The sequence below is a fragment of the Bos taurus genome, chromosome 11 (genome assembly GCF_002263795.3).
Source record: "Bos taurus isolate L1 Dominette 01449 registration number 42190680 breed Hereford chromosome 11, ARS-UCD2.0, whole genome shotgun sequence".
Lineage (NCBI taxonomy): Eukaryota > Metazoa > Chordata > Mammalia > Artiodactyla > Bovidae > Bos > Bos taurus.
The window spans coordinates 29574332-29594380 of record NC_037338.1 but is presented as its reverse complement, the minus strand read 5'-3'; the positions used below and the strand labels follow the sequence as shown (position 1 = coordinate 29594380).

The window sequence follows — 20049 nt, the reverse complement described above, 5'->3', positions numbered from 1 at the left end:
GTTATCTGAAGTGTGGCGGAGGGATCTGGCGGAGGGAGGTGTTTATGAGGCGCTGGGGGCGGAGGGGGAGAATTAGTCCGAGTGGAGCGAGCGAGCTGAGTGGTTGTGTGATTGCGTCCCGGAGACCGGTAGCGCTTGCAGCATGGTGAGTGCGTCGCTAAGCTGCGGGCGCTCGGCCTGTAGGGGGTAAGAGGCTGAAGCGAATGGACGAAAGGGAACTAGCCTTTCTCACACTCTCTAGGAGTGGTCTTCGCCAGGGGGATGGTGCGCCAGAGGCTGGGGGTGTCCACGGCGGTTGTGTCGCAGGTGCTCCCCCACCCCCACTCTCCTCAGGGAGGTGTCCCGTGGTGTACTGGGGGCCAGGCGCAGCGCCCCCGGGACCTTGGAGCTCCTCAGAGGCTGGATGAGGATGGAGCCGGGGCGGGGGCAGCTGGGTTAGGCGAGGGTGGAAGGGCGGGAGGAGCGGGAGCGCAGAAGCCTTGGGTCGGGCATCTCAAAAGGTCAGCCAGGGGCCGTATTCAAAAGCCCAACGGACGGTTGGTGCGGGCGCCAGGAAGCGCCTTTGTCCGCGCGCGGCCGCCATGCGCCGTGGGGGCGGGCGGGAGCGCGCGAGGCCCGGGGCGAGCGCCCGCGCCGCCGTTAGCCCGCAGCCCCCGCGTGCTGGGCCGGGAGGGAGCTGGGGGCGCGCGAGCGGGCGGGCGGACTAGCTGAGTGGGCCGAGTCCGCGGGGAGCGGCCGGGGGCGGGGCGGGCTCGGGACCGCGGCCGTCGCTTGCCAGACCCGGCTCGAGCCCCAGCTGCTGCGCTGGCACCTGCGGGACTGCGGAGGTCTGGGCGTCCCGCGGCGCTGCGGGGTCGTCCGGTCGGGCAAAGTTTGGGGAGGGCAGCCTCGTCCGATTCCCATCCCCCACCCCCGGCGGCGAGGAGGAAGCTCGGTGAATACTGATCTTTTTGCTACATATGGGCCTTGAGGCCTAATTCCACTTCCCAGGCTAAATAATTCTAAAAAAAATTCAAGTGGTTTTGTCATTGAAGGAAATGACTATATCTGAAGTCAGGCGCAGCCTCGCACTGCGCATCTCGTTAGAGAAAGCCAGAGACTCCAGCTGGCTTTTGAAAGGCGTTTTTCTATTCACTCACCGAAAGCCCGCTCCGGGATGACTCCCGTTCTGATGCCAAAGTCGATCTTACCCTCTAGTAACAATCGGAAGGATGCCTTTAACAGGGGCCACAGTCCTCTTTTGAGTGCTCACGTGCACGTTGAAATGTTTAAGATCCATTAACACTATTGCCCCGCACCAACACCCTTGAAAATAACTCCCTATTTCCGTAGCGAAAATGCCAGGTCATCTTTTAAGTGAGGTTTAATTCATTTGTACATTAATGATTGTCAAAGACTATGGTGATAGAAGAGTATATTGGGGGACGGGATTTTTTTAAAGCATTTTCCTGTCACTTGAGACCGGAACTCTTGTTCTTTCCTGTTAAGAAAAAGTCTCATGAGCGAGGTAATTTGCAATACTTATTTTGTGGTTCCTTCTGCCAAGTGGTTACAGGCGATGGGTGTGTCCAGGAGGCAAGGTGACATCTTAAACAGGAGTTGGGAATCCTTGCCAACTGAAACCTCCACTCTGTATGGGTGTGGGGGGAAGAGTTCACATTTGTTTGATGTACTCGTTCCATTTTGATATTTTAATTATTTTATTCTAAATTTGAATATGCTGGTTGAATTTACTCTTTTAGGTGAAAATATTGGCATGTAATTAAGGTTCTGAATTGTGGGGTGAATTTTTTTATATTATGTAAATAAAAAATAAGTTTGTTTCTAATCAGTCTGATAATTAAATCAAGATCTCAGATTTTCTTGATGAGGCACAGTTTGTCATCTACCCTTTCGTAGTCCTTTGCCAAAAGTAAGCTTTTGTAGTTACTGATCACATCATTACTGTTTTGAGTGTTTTTGACAGTCATTGTTAACTAAACTGGGAATCATCCTTGCTAAGTCACTTCAGTTGTGTTAGACTCTTTGCGACCCTATGGACTGTAGCCTGCCAGGCTCCTCTGTCCGTGGGATTCTCTGCGCAAAAATACTTAAGTGGGTTGCCCTTTCCTACTCCAGGGAATCTTCCCAACCCAAGGATCCAACCCTCCTGTCCTATGTCTCCTGCACTGGCAGGCAGGTTCTTTACCGCTGGCATAGGTAATTTAATAATTACAAGACCTGAAGGTTTAAAATTAGGACTCCATAAAGTCAAAGAATGAAAATTTATTTGATACGGAATAAGTTTGCTCATGTGGCTGTTGGGTTTACGTATAGTTGATACATGGTCATTGAAAGGGAGATTGATTAAGAAGACTTGAGGCAGGGGTGATGAGATAAGTAAAAGATGTGAAGACGTGGAACTTTTGGTCACTTGAATCCAAATAAATACCCATCGAACAGCAAGAAGATCTGTTTCTGTTAGACTAAAGAAATTAATTATGCCTCTATTAAAGTATTGAAAGTTCTAGGTTCAGGTAGACTGATCAAATTAGGCCTTTAATAAAGGTCCTAATTTTTAAGTAGTTTATTCTAGTTTCCCTTTTGGGCCAAGATACTGTTCTATCTGAAATAACTTAGAGACTGCTTTTGATATAGGTAAAACAAATGCCCTGACTTCTGAAACTAGAAAAATTTTTGCTTAGCATGGAAGCCTTTGTTGTATCTAAGTAATACTTGGAGTAAACAGGAATGAATGCAAAACGAAAGTTTGCTCCATTTCAAGCCTATGGACTCATATATTTATTGAGATAAGAATTTTGGATTATTTTTATACCACCTTTGACTAGATAAGCTCCATGGTATCCATACCTACTACTTTTGAATGCCATTTGGGAAATGTTAAATAGGCACATAATTCCCTTAAGGTCACACATGTAGTCTAGATTAGTGGACTCTGTTTTTCTCAGTGTTTACAAATCACCTGTGGTTCTTCAAAATGCACAGTCTAGTCCAGTAAGTCTCAGCTGGAACCTGAGCATATACTAATGTTTGGGAGCTTTCTCTAGAGTTGACAGTAGCAGTTGAAAGCGATATTTGTAGAAATAAAGGAGTAAGAAGTAGTCATCTCTCTAGTGAATTACTCTTCACTGAGGTAAACACATTTTAATGAGCTTGAGTTTTCCCAAAAGTGTAATTCTTCTAGTTCTTCTACCAAGAAAATGACACTCTGTATAGACAAAAATAAGAACCAAATTCATTTGCATGTCATTGGAAAAAGCTTACAAATTACAGTGCTAGGGAGCTTTGTGTTTTTACTTTCAGTAGTTTTTAGTCTGAAAGTTACTGATGAAGGTTATTTTAAAGCCTTGGACTCTGGGTTAGTAGTAAATACAAAAGAAAGTTTTTTTTTCTTCCTAAAGCCTTCTCAGCTTTCATATGTGAGTCTTCCCAAAATCGCCTCCCTCACAACTTGTTGAAGAAACCCCACTGTCTCAGTTTCTGCACATAGCAGTCATTCTTTCAGCGTTCACATATGTTGCTGTGTTTTCCACACTTTCGGGTTAACATTTTTAGTCCTAAACTGATTTCTTCTGCCCCATTTGTTCCTGGGCTTGTGGCTTCAGTTTGTGGAAATAGATTTTCTCATCTTAAATCAAAGTTAAAAAGAAACATGGAGAGTTTGCTGTAAAGGGCTTGATAATGCCCCACCTGTCTACCTTCACTGTGAAAGTTGAACTAGTCAGGTTGGTGTTTAATGTTAACATTTTAGGTTCTTTGGTTAATTAACTTACATAAAATAATTTTCACTGAACTTTTGGGGCTAGCCCTTTATATAGCTTCTAAATGCACAATGACTCTGCAAGGTAGGTATTAATATTCTGTGTTACAGATGAAGTTGACAATGAGAGTTTGATTAACATGTCCAAGGTCACATGGCAGAGCTGGGATACTAAACCAGTGATGCCTCAAAGCACCATGCCATGTTATCCTTCTTTTAGAAATGATAGAAGTCCTGCAGGATGAAATTAGATCAGAGGTAAATCATCAGCCTCTAACAGAGTAAAAAATATCAGTGGATTTACTGGGTTTTAATTCTTATTCGTAGAGAACACAATCTGATTTTATACCAAATACTTGGGACAATTGGGATTTGTTAAGGATAAAAGTAGATAATTTTTATTTTATTAACTTGTGCATTTGAGCTTGATTATTGGCTTTTCAATTTTAAATTGCTAGACTTGGCTTTTTTTCTAAAGACCTTGTATTTGCTTCAAGGTCAAATCAAAATTGATTAGGGAAAGAAATTTCTGCTTTTCTGGGTTTCTTCTCAAATGTTCTCATGCTGTCCCCTAGAGAAAATGTGAATGCCATCCTGTATTAAGGTTATTATCCTTTCCAGGGGTGTGTTCATTTAAAATGAAACCAGGCAGTGTTTGTTTTTCTTTCATATCAATAAATGAATGGATTAATCACAGTATGCTTGATTTCTGTAGGTAGGAATGTTAGCTAGGAAGCTACTTCTTGTCAGTGCCTCTGGATATATGTTCCAATAAGCAGTGCATGTCCACAGATGAAGGCCACATGAGGAACAGGGAGCCTTATTATTTTGCAAGTATCTTTATAGTGTGCTCTGAATTTAAAACTTGAGGATATGTCCAACAAGTGTTTAATCCTGACCCTACATGTTAGTTATTTTGTACTCCTGCTCCCTAAAATTTAACCTTAGCCTTTTTCCCCATCTGTAAGATAGAGTATTAATGGTATTATTAATTCCATTTAGGGTTTGAAGGTTGAGTAAAAGCAACATATATAATGGGTTACAGCAAATGCCTGAACATGCTTTTTGTTTTTTTAAAGTAAAAACAAGTAACTGTTCTCCATTTGCTAAAAATATCAAATCTTATCACTTTGGAATTTTAAATATTAAAAGAAAATGAATAACTGGCCTTAACATTTTGTAAATAATGTACTTCAAATCCTGGATTCTCTGCAGTTGCATGGCAGGTGAAGAGGAGTAAAACTGGTAACTTTCATGTTGCCCCAACCAGTACACCTTGGATTTTTATCTTTTTGATAGATAAAGAGTTTTGCTTAGTAATCTTTGGGTTTTTTGAGGTTTGGAACATCACGTGTCCAAGTGAAGTATTTAATCACTTACAGGGAAAGTTTACGGAGAAGGCAATGGCACCCCACTCCAGTACTCTTGCCTGGAAAATCCCAGGGACGGAGGAGCCTGGTGGTCTGCCGTCTATGGGGTCGCACAGAGTCGGACACGACTGAAGTGACTTAGCAGCAGGGAAAGTTTAAATGTAGTTCTTGGTGATTTTTTGATTCGGTGGAGATTTCTGGTATTAATGGTTTTTATCTACCTGAGGAGATGAGCTTAAGTTTACATATACAAACTTTGAGAAAGGAAACAATGCTTCTTTGCATCTATCCTTGATTTAGAAGAGTACAATTCCAATTAAACTTTGTAGTGTTAGTGTGCTAGATTTGCTTTTTTAAAATTAATGTAAAATTTAGACTTTCGAATATATTCTGAAATATTTTCACGTCTTAAACTTGGGGGCAAGGTAGCTTAGCTTTGGAGATAAATCAGATGTATTTTCTGCTCCCTGTGTTTGGTACTAAGGAGTGAACTAAATGAAGTTGAGAAGTTTATGAAACCAGATGAACCCTAAATGTTTTTAAACTTGTTTCTGTAACTGTTAAACTACATACTGTCAAGCCACTTACCTATTTCTTTGATTTCTTTTTAGGCTGACCAACTGACTGAAGAGCAGATTGCAGGTGAGAAATAACTTTGCTAGGTTATACCTGTTGAATTTTATTATAAATTGAAAAGCCATTCTCAAAAAAAGATATTTGTATGAAAGAATTGACTTTGATCTGTGTAGTAGATGGGAACAAGTGTAATGTAAGAGAGTAATTGAACCTGCTTTGGCAAATGAAAAGGAAAACTTGTCTGTGTAAGATGTGTGGGGCTAACTGTAATTAAAGACATGTTTTTAGGTTATGTAGATATACTTTTGAGCCTGGTGTTGGGGTGCTCTTTGTTTTTCTTGAGGTTATTTTAGTCTAAAGATTAATTCTGGGCAGTTTTTAACACTGAAACTTCAAATCAGTCTCCACAAGAAAAGAGGCCAAGTAGTAGTTAACTTGAAATGTAAAATCAGAAAATGAATGTTGAATTTAACTGTGATTTAAAGTAGCTAATATCTTAACCTTAGAATTGCATGTACGATTGGTCAGTCAGGGAATAACCATTTCTCTAGTGAAAAACTTAGATCCAAAAGTTAGTATTCTGTTTTACAGACGCAGTAAATTTGAATTTTATCTTAAAAGCGGTGACAGCTATTGAATGAAATGAGTTTGTTTTGTATCCTTTAGTTTGCTGTGAAAATGTGAAATTGTTACATAAAACCTGATGTCATGTAGTCATTATGCTGAACCAGTAGTACTTTTGATTTTATTAGAATATTTTTGAGGTGGCTAGTTAACAGAATATTGGGGAAACTTCTAAATGGGTTTTTGTTTTGTTTTGTTTTTTAATTTCAGTGTTGAAATGCTTTTCAAACTCTATTCCTTGACTTTGATTAAAGAGAGACTTAGTAAGGAAAGCATCAGGCAGTTTTAACTGCAATGGTTTTCCTGATAGGCAAGGAGTTTTAAGGGCTCAAAAGCACTAAAGCTTTTTTTTTTTAAATGCTAGAGAAAACTGAGAAACCCAGTTGAAACTCAGGTATTACTTTACTACCCCACACTTAATACACAGTCTTGGCAGAGCCAGAAATCAATAATCTCAAATTCTCATCACAGATAATATTTGCTTGGACTGTATAAAGTAGAAAGCTATTAGCACTGAGGACCAATTTGACAGGCTTTATTTTTATTTCTTACTATGTGCATTTGACTTAAGCTGGGAATTTGCTCTTTAGGGTTGGTAAATTTGTATGTATAGAGTATGTTGAAGGAGTCAGGCAGAGCTTTGGAAATGATTTCTTTTGTTCATATTATAGTATTTTAGGTGTATTGATGAAATGTAAGTTATTCTGGAATAGTTTTTTATGTATGACTGAGGCTATTATTTCCAATCTTAAGTTCTTACCTTCTCTAATAGACCTGTCTTCTTTGCCTTTGTTTCTCCGTAGTCTCAGTCAGGTAGTTCTGCATGGCACAGCTTTGTTCACTTTAGGGTAGATAGTGAATTATTCAAAGTGCCAGTTACATAGCTGGTGCTCATTACTCCTTTCCCAAACACACATACAACTCTTTTAAAAAGTAGTTTGTGTCTGTTAAATTCAAGAGAATCAATCCTCAATACTTGATAGCATTTTTGTAAAAAATACATGCAGTTCATGGAACATTGTCCTTAAGATAAATTCTGTCTTTTCATTGGTTCCTATCATACAATTAAATTCTAGTGAGAGTAGCAGAAAAATCTGTTCCAGGTTCTTTCCCTACCCTGCCTTTTCCTAGGCTTTTAATAAAGCTGTTCTTGGAGCCCAGGTTTTAGTGAACCTTTAAAGTAGAGGAGCTAAAGCTTTTATGCTACTAAAATAAAAATCCTTATTTCCTCTTCTTTCCCACTACCTCCCACACAGTAAGGACTGAGTAAATATTTCCTGAATATATAAATTTTCAAAGATGTGTGCCACACAGATATGTTCTAAAGCAGTACCTACTCTATCCTAACAATCACTCTGCCTCCTCCTAGAGTCCCTTACTTTTGAGTTGCAAAGTTGAATATACTAAGGTACTTTTTCAGTTAGCTTTATCTTCATATGCTGACCAATTTAAAATTCCTCTAGCAGGTAACTTCGCTTAGAAAAATGTACGCTTATAGTTTAGGTGAAGTGTCTAGAATTGTTTACGTTACCCTGGTCTTAAAGAGCAATCCAGAACAGTCTAGTGTGACATCAATAACAGCAAGTTAATTTTGTTGATGAATTGCCATGATGTCGTTAGTTGTTGGTGTTTAAAGGGAAAATGTAAAATAATTTTTTTCTTTAAAGAAATTTATGCCTAAAGTTTTAAATTTCAGTGTAGAGATAAAACTTACTTGATTAAAAAAAAGTACTAATCTTACTCAATAATAAAGGCCTTTAAGGGTTTAAATATATGGCCTTTAAAGGATCATTAAGTTCAGAATTTTATAAATAAATAGAAATTGGTAAACAGACATTAGATTTGTCTTAATTACAATAACCTGTTTTAATAATAATGTGAATTTATGTAAAACATAATTAGAAAGGTATCCTGTGGTTGCTAATGAAAATCTAAAACAAGTAATAATATGACTTCTGAAAGTTTCAACTTAGGCATAACTAGAATAGATTTTGGGAGGTTCCATCAGTTATATTGAAGAGACCTGTTTTCTTACTGTGTTTTGGAGTTTTGACTCCTAGGTTTATATTTCAAGTCATTCCTGGGAATTACTTGTTTAAAATGATAGGCTTCTATATATGAAGATTAAACAAGTTCTGAAGCACAGGTGGTGAGCTATAAAAGCAGGTGAATTGTATTTTTCAGTTTGTTTTTATTTCAGGATTTTACAGGTATTTCTGCCTCTTAAACTTCTTGAAATTTAGAACATACATAGATGTGTAGCATGCATCTTTCAGAAATAGTTTTTGAAATTAAGTCATTTAGTAAAATGATTATGTCTGATAGTTATATCTGGGGATTTTTGTACATAATGGTGTTAAATGATGCCTATATTATAGCAGAGAATGTAATTAAATACAAATCTCTTAATTTTCTTGGAGGCCAAGTTACTAGGTGATAGATGCTAATGTGTTCAAACTCTTAGTAGTTTACATACTTCCAGACAGTATTTGTACATCTGTTTTTTTAAAAGACTCGGGTAAAGTGGAAATACTTTTATCAAATTCTGCTCTTTGTAGGACTTACTGATTTACTTTTGTCATTGAATTGGTCTAGGTTAGTACTGCATGTTTTCATAAGATCAGTCAGTAGTTTGGTTCTAAGCTTCTAATATTGGGTGAGTTTCTCTGAAAACAAGTTAACATTTAAATGGAGTGGACTGTTTAGTACTGAGAGTAAGTAGCACATACTACAGTAATACTAGTCTAAAGCTAAACAATTAAAAGAATCAAAGCAGAAGAAAAGAATGTGATAATCCAAAATGGTAATAGGACTCAGGTACTTCTGGAACCCATTTGGAACCCACTTGGGTGGAACCCATCTGGAGGCTATTGTGATAGTCCAGATAAAAGATGATGGGGCCATGAACCAAAATGTTGGATGTAGAGATGAAAAAAGAATCAGGCAGTATTTCAATAGCAGAATTCAGCAGGCCCGTTTCAGGGGAAAAGAGTTAAGGTAACTTGCTTGTGTTCCTAGGGTTGCTGTATATGGAATTCATTTTCATTAAGTTTTCCCTGAGGTCAGCTAGGGGAGATGTCCTGTAGGATGTCAGAAATAAAAGTATTACGTTGAGAGAGATGAGTGGACTAACTGAAGTCTTCATTAGTGGGCATAGATGTAATGGCCAAAGAGAGAAGGATAAGAAATTTGGTCAGATCTACATGCAGGAGACAAATAAGAGCGAGACCCTTTGGCAGTATAAGGTAGAAAGTAAAGGACTTCGAAAGTCAAGAGAAGTTTTCCTCTGTAGTTTTGCTACAGGAAAATGACATCATCTCTTTCTTGATACTTAAGTACTTGCCAGGCATAGTTCAACGTGCTTTACTTACATTAATTATTTAATTTAGAAAGTAGGTACCAAGTGAACAAGTGAAAGTTGCTCAATTGTGTCCAATTCTTTGTGACCCCATGGCCTATACAGTCCATGGAATTCTCCAGGCCAGAAGACTGGAGTGGGTAGCCTTTCTCTTCTCCAGGGGGTCTTCCCAACCCAGGTCTCGCATTGTAGGTGGATTCTTTACTAGCTGAGCCACAAGGGAAGGTACAATTAGCCCTAAGTAACAAAAATGAGGAAGCTGAGGTGGAAAATTTGCCCAAGGTTCAATTACTAGTTAGTAGCAGAGCCCAGGCAGTTGAGTTCCAAATTCTGCTTTTAGTTTCGGTGCTTTATGTTTTTGTATTTACTTGCTGATTGAGCCTAATATCTCTACTCCTACTCGCTTTGTTATTAGCTTATTAATATGCTCTCTTGCACTGTTAAAGTAAATCTCTAGTTTCTCTGTATTCGGGTATCCTAGACTGTTCTAGTAGCTTTCCATGTAAACTAGTGGTGAACTATTGATAAAAACAACATCATTTCACAATAGTATCTTAAAGATTTTAGGCAATAATATATTTCATTCTGTTGCAAGCTCGGAATTTATATTCTGAAGAGAGGTCTAAATTATTTTTGTTTTCAGTGATAATAACAGTTAAAACTGGCCATATATACCTTTATCATCCCATTGTTAACATCATTACAGATTATTTGGTGATAGCCTCTTCTGTCCTCCAGAAAAGGAAACTAGCTTAATGCATGTTGTTCTAAAGTTTATAGTTTTTTGTTTTTGATTTAGTAAGTGATTAAATGGACTTAGTTTTGACTGTAAGGATTACTGTAAGTAGTACAATTGCTGTACAGAAATAAACGTATTTGGTCCTTTTCTATTGTGAGTGTAGGTTAGATCTGTAATTTAGAATTGTGTTCCACAGAGCAGCTTAAACAGAAAATACAGAAGCAGACATTTGGGGTTTTTTGTTCTGCTTTTTCAACAATAATTTGACTTTTATCTAGTCTAGATTTTGGAGTTCCCTGTGAGATTTTAGATGGAAAAAACTCCCAGGTAGATCAGTATGAACATATGATTAACTTAAAAAGTTTGAAATACCACAAGGTTTTCCACCTTCAGGAAATAAAAATCCCATTTCAGGTCCTATCTCCATATAATATCTTTGAGAGTTGATTAATACATTTCGCTTAGGTTACTTTATTTTTAACCTGTACATTTGGATTGTGTTTTCTTTTTCAAACAGAATTCAAAGAAGCTTTTTCACTATTTGACAAGGATGGTGATGGAACTATAACAACAAAGGAATTGGGAACTGTAATGAGATCTCTTGGGCAGAATCCCACAGAAGCAGAGTTACAGGACATGATTAATGAAGTAGATGCTGATGGTACATCTTTTAAATTCTGGGTTTGAGAAGAGGGAGTTGAAGAAGTGGCATTTAAATTCTATTGTAATATTTCAATATTTCAAATATTGTAATACTTCACCTAATACCATTGCAGGTAATGGCACAATTGACTTCCCGGAATTTCTGACAATGATGGCAAGAAAAATGAAAGATACAGACAGTGAAGAAGAAATTAGAGAAGCATTCCGTGTGTTTGATAAAGTAAGTATTTGAAACTGGATTTGTTCCATTTTAATTTGAGGATTTTTAAATATATTAGGATCTCTTAATCTCTGAAGATTTGTTTTTGTGATTATTTGCCAACATACTTTAATATCAAGCTTTGATATTAAAGCTTTCTAAGCTTTCTAAGAATTTAGAAGATTTCCTAATAACATTCTTTACTGACTGAGCTATGAGGGAAGCCCAGTAGTTTTTATATATATACATATATATATATATAGTATTAGTTTTGTGGCAGAAGAGGTATTGACTTTGGAACTAAGAAATAGTTAAATAAAGGTTTGTGTGGATTTCTAAAGTATATTTTGCTCCCGAATGTGAAGTTTAATAAACTTATCTAGCTCATTACATCGATAATATTGCTCAGACATTTTACTAAATTTTTTGCAGGATGGTAATGGCTATATTAGTGCAGCAGAGCTTCGCCATGTGATGACAAACCTTGGAGAGAAGTTAACAGATGAAGAGGTTGATGAAATGATCAGGGAAGCAGATATTGATGGTGATGGTCAAGTAAACTATGAAGGTAAGTCTTTGCACTGTCACAGCTGTATCCTGTGCTTTACTATCAGATCCTACCCTTTTAAAAGAAGCACTGCACTCCAAACTAGGATAAAACCATTTTTGGTTACCATTTTTGGTACCATTGTGGAACAGTTTGAAAAGCTTCTTTAAACTTATTTCAGGATCCTCAAAATTAAGGTGACTTTAATGTCTTTCATTGGATTATCCTTCCCTTCAATTAGCTTTAAGTCTGAAATTATTCATGCTTCTGTTCAGAAGTATTAAATATGATAAACTAAAGCGATGATTTGGTTTATTTGTTAATAATCATAAATAATTTTTGATTTGTGAAGAATCTAGCTTTAGCAGTAAATTAGCTTTCCTCTGTACTTTATAGTTTTGACAAAAGACAGGGGAGTGGGAACTGCTCAGTAGTTGAGTAAATGTGATTGGTTTTGTCAGACTTTTGCCATTGACTCAACATCTTTGTATACTTCTTCTTTTTCAGAGTTTGTACAAATGATGACAGCAAAGTGAAGACATTGTACAGAATGTGTTAAATTTCTTGTACAAAATTGTTTATTTGCCTTTTCTTTGTTTGTAACTTATCTGTAAAAGGTTTCCCCCTACTGTCAAAAAAAAATATGCATGTATAGTAATTAGGACTTCATTCCTCCATGTTTTCTTCCCTTATCTTACTGTCATTGTCCTGAAACCTTATTTTAGAAAATTGATCAAGTAACATGTTGCATGTGGCTTACTCTGGATATATCTAAGCCCTTCTGCACATCTAAACTTAGATGGAGTTGGTCAAATGAGGGAACATCTGGGTTATGCCTTTTTTTTTTTTTTTTTGAGTAGTTTTCTTTAGGAACTGTCAGCATGTTGTTGTTGAAGTGTGGAGTTGTAACTCTGCGTGGACTACGGACAGTCAACAATATGTACTTAAAAGTTGCACTATTGCAAAACGGGTGTTTTATCCAGGTACTCGTACACTATTTTTTTGTACTGCTGGTCCTATACCAGAAACATTTTCTTTTATTGTTAACTTGCTTTTTAAACTTTGTTTTAGCCACTTAAAGAAAATCTGCTTATGGCACAATTTGCCTCAAATCCATTCCAAGTTGTATATTTGTTTTCCAATAAAAAAATTACAATTTACCCAACTGTTGCTCTGAATCCGAGTCATTTAATTAATTTGATGTTGAACAATTTGGACAGTCAAATTGGGAGTGTAATTTCTTCTACTTGGTGTAATTTAGATACTTAATTTTTTTTTTAACTATTTAAGACTGTGTTTAGTTTTTAGATTGTGATACTTCCTTCAAAAGGTTTAACTGAAAGATTAAAAACTCTTGTGTAAGTGTACTTAGCATGGGGATTGACATATGGTAGGTATCCAGTGTTGCCTACTTTTGTAATTTTCAGCTTTGGCTTTGTTTATCCATATTGACTTCAGCCATGCAATGATTTTTTTAAATATTTGGGCTTTAAAACCCTAAAATCCAAATTGGGGCAGGGGGTAGTTGTTTTACCTGTTTTCTAATTTTTTACTCAGTGCTTTTTAATTCTCCTACCATAAAACAAAGAATTTTCTCTTGTGCCTAACTATCTTCAACATGTTTTACAAATAAGTATCTTTGGTAGTGGCTTGACAGTAACTAAACTTTGTTTTATTTAGAAGTTTTCCTTGCTTCTAAACTATTGCTTTCTTTGTACAAAAGGTGTCTATAAAGGTTTCTGTTTTTCTAATTACTTTTAAATCTGTAGCAAACCAGAGCCAGGATGAAAACACTGAAGTATGTTCCTTGATTATTACAGCCACAAGGCTTTTAATTTCCTAGAGGGCAATTTGTTTGACCGGTTACTGTGCTTTGTTGACTACTTTAATACCAATGTTACTCTGCCAGAAAATGGAAAACTGGATGGTTGTGAAGGAAAAGAGACATGATTTAGATAGGACAAGGGAAGTTACAGGAATTGATCATCCTAATAGGGTATTATTACATATTAGGCAGGTGATTAAATAAGACCTTCATTAGATACGTGTTTCATGTCCTACTGAGGCATAATAATCTCCAGAATATTAAACATAGGCTTTGGAGTTTTATTGAAGCAGTAGTCAGATCACTGCTCTGTATAACCTTGAAGAGGTCAATACTACTTGAGCCTCTGTTATCTTACATGTAAAATGGGTGTAATTTACCCAGGTGGTTTCTAACTTGGCTTTTGTAATAATCTTAGGTAAAGCACTTAGCATAGACTGAGCACACACACACAGCACTTAGCATAGTTCTTAGTATTTGCATTGTATTATGCTGTTAATCAGTTATGATCCTTATAAAATGAGGGGATTAGGCAAAGTTAATATCGGTGCTTTTCTAGTTCCAATAGTTTGAAGTAAGTTGGTAAGGAGGAAGGGGAAAACATGTTTTGTGGTTACTTGCGCGCATCACACTGCTGATTATATTCTTGTAGTCTTCACGAAAGTCACACAGTTAAGCATTACATAATCTTACTCAAATCAGAACTATAAAAAACGTTATTTTTTAAGTCTTAACCATATTACGTGTTTTATATTAGAAGCATCATGGTAATTGTTAATTTTTTCTCAATACAATCCTAGCATGTTTGCTTTCAGATAGTTAACCAAAACTATCACTGTGCAGTTAAAAATGATTCTACAATATGAGGTATTTTATCTAGAATTTTTATTAAAAATCTGATGCATAGCATAGGCACTGTTGATCTCTACATAGTGTAATCTTGTATTCACAAAGAGAACGGCCTCCTCCCTTTAAAACTGCTGTTATGGTAACCTGAAAATCAAACAGTATACTGTACAAGACAGTGTTTTCTTAAGGGGACATTTTGTTTATTCTACATACTTGGTCTGTTTTATTGGCAAAGTCCTTGAAATCATTGACCCGTGCTGTTTCTATTTTTGCAGTACCCAAAACTATTTTCTCATCTAGGTGTTCCCTTATATTTCATACCTTCTATGGGTTTCTGGACTTCTCTGTACCTTTCATTGTATTCAGTCTCTAGGGTACCAGTCCCTAGTCTGCTGAGCCAGTTTTACAGGCTCAGCCAAAATAAGAAAGTAAAATGAGGCACAGTGATGGACTAGCTTAATCACTTTTGGTGAAAGTTCTGTATTTTACTTGTCTCTTGGTCTTATAACTTCAGCTGTTTATTTCAAACCTGGTGCTTGTCTCCTCCTGCTCTTTTTCCTATTTTTAAGGCTATGTTAAATGAATTTATTGAATAGCCCCTGTATTTTAGAAGTTTAATGGTGTCCTCTCTTGCTATCCAGAAAAGTCACCCACACGATTACCTGTGAGATCTTGTTAGAGAATCTCAGTCTGTATTTTAACAATATTTCCAGATACTTAATGGGCACATTTGAAAAGTGCTGCTATAGTCCATTTTCTGGTTTTAACTTATAAAAAAACTTACTGTGTTGAAAGGGCTGAAAATTAGGACAAAAACCTGTTTTGGATATGTTTCAAATTAGAGGAGATATGATTTGTCACAATGAGTCCTCAATAAAGAAGGCACAGGGTCCTTCAGGAGACTTGGAGGAGCTGACTCTTGAGGGTTGCCAGGCCATGAAGAAGGGAATAGCATTTTAAGCAGAAGGGTCAGCATTTGGGGAGACGTGGTGGGTGGCATGTTTGGGATTTTTGAGTATACATCAGATCAGGAGGTTCTAATGGGAAGATGAGACTAGATTGTAAATCTTGCTTTTGTTCTAAAGGCAATGATTATTGAATGCATTGTGCCAGACTGTTCCAGGTGTCAATGAAGTTAATCATAATTACCCCATGTGGGTACCAATATATTTCACCTCTTTATAGACAAACACAATAAATCAGCAAATACAAATCCTGTTAGGGGAGAAGAGGGATTCAAGAAGGATGGAAAAGAGCAATCAATGCAGTGATGAACTGAAATCAAGCTTGCTAAGAGCTTGAAAAATCCCCGTTGGTTTTGGCAACTGAATAACTGGCTAGTTTATTAAGTGCAGTTTTTAACTTAAAGGTGTGTGATGTCAGAGTAAGATGGTTTCAGGGAAGTATGGGGCAGGTGAGAGTTGACTCATTGGAAAAGACTGATGCTGGGAGGGATTGGGGGCAAGAGGAGAAGGGGACGACAGAGGATGAGATGGCTGGATGGCATCACTGACTCGATGGATGTGAGTCTGAGTGAACTCCAGGAGTTGGTGATGGACAGGGAGGCCTGGCGTGCTGCGATTCATGGGGTCGCAAAGAGTCGGACACGACTGAGCGACTGATCTGATCTGATCTGATGGGGCAGGTGAGGAAAGAAATGAATCTACACTACTCTTGAAAGTTTGTGACAGGAAGCAGAAACTCCATGGTATAGCGGGCCGTTGGCACTGGAGTCAGGCCTGGACTTGAACTCTGTTCTGCCACTGTTCTGTGATGCAGTCTGCTGTGCTAAACTGTCCAAGGAGCCTGTTTCCCTCGTGCGTAAAATGGGATTAATACCTATTTCACAGGGTTATTTTGAGGATTAAATACATGTGAAGTATTTGGAACACAGCAGGTATTCCATAAAATCGATTAAGGTTGAGGGGACGTTTGTTTTTAAAGATGGAACTGTGTATAGGTTGAGGAGCTACAGCCAAGATAGGCTGACAATGAAAAGGGTCTATACAGAGGGTAAAGGGTGGTCCGTGGTTTCACAGAATGTTGTCTCCAGAGCTCACTGCACTTCTCAAAGCAGTGACACCCAGAAATTTCCTTCTGGAGGAGTTGAGAAACAATCTTCGTGGATGCTAAGGTTGATTTTTCCTTAAGCATGCTATCTCCTAGTATGGAGGTGATTTGGGAAAGGGCTGATGGAGATGATGGGATGCTCTAGCTCCTTTACAAGCCTCCTTGGCGCAGGCTCTTGGTGACTCCTGAGCCCTCGAGATTTTCTTACCATGCACGTGCGTGACGATCTCGACCGATTTCGCTAGGCTTGGCGCGGGCCCTCCAAGTGTGCGCCTGCCGCCCTTCCCCCACCAGCAGAGCCAAACCTACCGGCGGGTCTCCTGCGCATGCTCGGGAGCCGGCTGACAGAGGCGCCTCCTGGCAACCGGACGCCAGCCTCGGCTTAGAGTGAAGAGGCAGCAATGGATCAGTCTATCGCCATCACCTCCACCGCAGTAAGGAAGACCTGAGGCATGGGGCTTCTGCCTTGGCCTCGGTACCGCCTACCTTCCCTGCCTTCAATTCTCAAAACACTGTTCCCCTTGCAGGGCTCCGCCAAAAACACCAGCTGTCTCTAATCCTGGGTCCTTGCGCCCCTCCGCTTCCTACCTCCACACCCACGCCTGCAGTCCTTTCTTCCTGATCATTGAGTGCCCTTCGTTTGCTTTTCTCCTGCCTAGCTCTCACTTATCCTTCCCCTTCGTCCTTTGTTTCCTGTCCTGTTTCCCACCCTCCACCCCCGATCTTAACCTATTGCTACTTGGGCTGGACAACTGCTCTAACAAGGTTATTAGATTCCTTCGTTTCCCTCCCTCCACCTCCTCCCCACCTCCCCCACCGTCTGCCAAGAGAATGGGTTTTTCCTTCCTTGGACTACTGGACACGTTTTTGCCTTGCTTCCTACTGTAGTATTTATAAAATATTTGAAACTGTCTTGTTTAGTTTTTAAATAAATTTGGGCAAGGGATGTTTAGCCTAACTTGTGTAAAGTAATCCCCCCCTGAAATGAATATGAAGTGGGAGATAGGGGAAGTTGAGGTCACCTGTCTTGGGCTAAACAAAACAGCAGCTGCCAGGTACCTTCCTTCAGACGTGTCATGTTTACTTCTGCCTTCCTCCCACTTCATTTCCCTGGTCCTAGGTAGTGGTGCAAGGAGGTCCAACCAGTCCATCTTAAAGGAGATCAGTCCTGGGTGTTCACTGGAAGGACTGATGCTGAGGCTGAAACTCGAATACTTTGGCCACCTCATGCGAAGCATTGACTCATTGGAAAAGACCCTGATGCTGGGAGGGATTGGGGGCAGGAGGAGAAGGGGACGACAGAGGATGAGATGGCTGGATGGCATCACTGACTCGATGGGCATAAGTCTGAGTGAACTCTGGGAGTTGGTGATGGACAGGGAGGCCTGGTGTGCTGCAATTCATGGGGTCGCAAAGAGTCGGGCATGACTGAGCAACTGAACTGAACTGAGGTAGTGGTGGAGACCTGTCTTAACTTGCCTGAAAAAGTTCAATTTCTGTGACTATAAATGTGCAACAGAGAAGATTCAACATAAATCTAATAAAGGGAATGTATAGGAAGAAATTCAGACTTAGCAGTGCATATGAAGCAATGCTTTTTCAGAGAAATGCTTGTATTTCATAGTAAAACTGAAGCCCAGGGTTCCTTATATGTGGATATATGTTAGGAAGAATGAATTATATCAGTTTACTGATTAGATTATTTTAATGCCTTGTTGCTTGAGATGACCTATATTTCATAGCAATAAAAAAGCATTCTAAATGAAAGTAAAACTCGGTATTTTAATGATTTTGCCTGGTGGAAATAACAAAAGGAAAAAACTAAGCAACTGTGTTCTGTTGTCCTCACTGTTGACAGTGAAGCATCAAAATAATTTTCTTCTTAACTTGGCAGATAAGGTATTAAAAATAAAAGCCACCACTTACTGAGTCCTGGTTGTGGGTACAGGTCTTTATGATGCCTTATTTTCGTGCCAGCTCAGCTGCCTTTTGTTGTCCTCCTAAGAGGAAGCTGAGGTTCATGAGGGTTAACTTGCCTAGTGCACCTAGGTAGTCGCTGAACTGGAGTTCAAGCCCAAGTCATAGCATATGGAAATCTAGAAAATGGCACTTTCAACATTTGCTATATGGCCAGGAGTTTGAATTCCGATATTACATTAATTGGATGTCTATACATTTTTACCTTGAGCTCCCTGAGCCATAAATCGTAGTAACAATTATACAATTTTGGGTTTACATAACTCTTTGCTTCCTGCTGCTGCTGCTAAGTAGCTTCAGTGCAACCCCATAGACGGCAGCCCACCAGGCTCCCCCGTCCCTGGGATTCTCCAGGCAAGAACACTGGAGTGGGTTGCCATTTTCTCCTCCAATGCATGAAAGTGAAAAGTGAAAGTGAAGTCGCTCAGTCATCCTACTCTTAGCGACCCCATGGACTGCAGCCTACCAGGCTCCTCCGTCCATGGGATTTTCCAGGCAAGAGTGCTGGAGTGGGTTGCCACTGCCTTCTCCGCTTTGCTTCCTAAGAGCACCAGATTTTGTCACCTAATTATTCTTATGACATCTTGGTGAGATGGGGATGTTTCAATTCAGTTCAGTTCAGTCACTCAGTCGTGTTTGACTCTTTGCAACCTCATGGACTGCAGCATGCCAGGCTTCCCTGTCCATCACCAACTCCTGAAGCTTCTTCAAACTCCATCAAGTTTGTGATGCCATTGAGTTGGTGATGCCATCTAACCATCTCATACTCTGATGGGGATGTTTATTACTCTAATTTACCCAAAGAAAATTTAGATACTTAAAAAGCACTTAAGATCTTAAAATAGCAATTTAAGGAAATATTATAGGCAAGATTGATTATGGAGCTCTTGTTTTCATTCAGGGTGACCAATTTCATACAGTATCAATTTCTTCAAGTACATGTTTTATAAGTGATATTTAACTTCTAGTGATCACTTCTCAAATGAATAAGCACATTTTTATGTTTATTAATAGAAACCAACCCAGAAGTCATCATCTTTTGAAAGAGAAGGATGGTGGAGGATAGCATTAACGGTATGTATATTTTCATCCTTTCCTATTTGAATCAGTATTCGAGTCTGACCTTTTAGATCACTAATACTTAATTTTAAGGAAACAATGGTTGTTCAAATCTACCTGGGCTCGTTTTATATTTATAATTTTAGTATCAGCACATGACTGAGAAACTAAACTTTGAATGCAGTAAAAGCTTGGACATAAAACAACTGTAGGAGCCTAGGTGTTTTACACTACAGGTTATCTTGATAAAGTCAACTAAGCTTACACATTCTGGAAAGGTGTTTGACTTCACTTTTTATCTTACTTCTTCAAAAAGTAAGAGCCTATGATAGCTTGTGTTAACATGGTCAACGTGTGAAAGCAAGATGGTGATACATGAAAGAAAGATGACCAGAAGATCCTTCTCTCAAGATACATTATTTCTGTATGGCAG

At 38.8% G+C, this 20049-nt stretch overlaps 2 protein-coding genes across 9 annotated transcripts in view; both read left to right on the top strand.

Annotated features, from left to right (window-relative positions):
* The first annotated feature begins 66 nt into the window (after positions 1 to 66).
* Positions 67 to 13001, top strand: CALM2 (calmodulin 2). Of its 3 annotated transcripts, none has more exons than NM_001242587.1 (6): positions 67 to 145; positions 5742 to 5772; positions 10945 to 11088; positions 11204 to 11310; positions 11722 to 11857; positions 12344 to 13001. In NM_001242587.1, exons 1-6 carry the CDS (start codon positions 143 to 145, stop codon positions 12370 to 12372), a joined length of 450 nt encoding a protein of 149 aa, NP_001229516.1. In that variant the 5' UTR covers positions 67 to 142; the 3' UTR covers positions 12373 to 13001. The 3 variants fall into 3 exon arrangements, with proteins under 3 accessions (NP_001229516.1, XP_059746978.1, XP_059746977.1); XM_059890995.1 differs by having other exon boundaries at positions 75 to 186; positions 12344 to 12996; XM_059890994.1 differs by having other exon boundaries at positions 75 to 306; positions 12344 to 12996.
* Positions 13002 to 13082: 81 nt separating this feature from the next.
* STPG4 (sperm-tail PG-rich repeat containing 4) overlaps positions 13083 to 20049 on the top strand; it is a 53694-nt gene continuing 46727 nt past the window's right edge. For all 6 annotated transcript variants that reach the window (XM_024999395.2, XM_010810022.4, XM_059891739.1 and 3 more), the window contains exons 1-2: positions 13083 to 17014; positions 19572 to 19631. In XM_024999395.2, coding sequence (XP_024855163.1) covers positions 16982 to 17014; positions 19572 to 19631 — 93 coding nt within the window. In that variant the 5' untranslated portion in view covers positions 13083 to 16981. The remainder of the gene's footprint in view (positions 17015 to 19571; positions 19632 to 20049) is intronic.

Excerpts from the sequence above, each read along its gene's own strand:
- CALM2 (XM_059890994.1), top strand. The coding sequence starts at position 262 with ATGGTGCGCCAGAGGCTGGGGGTGTCCACGGCGGTTGTGTCGCAG. Across the intron at positions 5,773-10,944 it reads GACTGAAGAGCAGATTGCAG|AATTCAAAGAAGCTTTTTCA; the intron begins GTGAGAAATAAC and ends TTTTTCAAACAG. Across the intron at positions 11,311-11,721 it reads CATTCCGTGTGTTTGATAAA|GATGGTAATGGCTATATTAG; the intron begins GTAAGTATTTGA and ends AATTTTTTGCAG.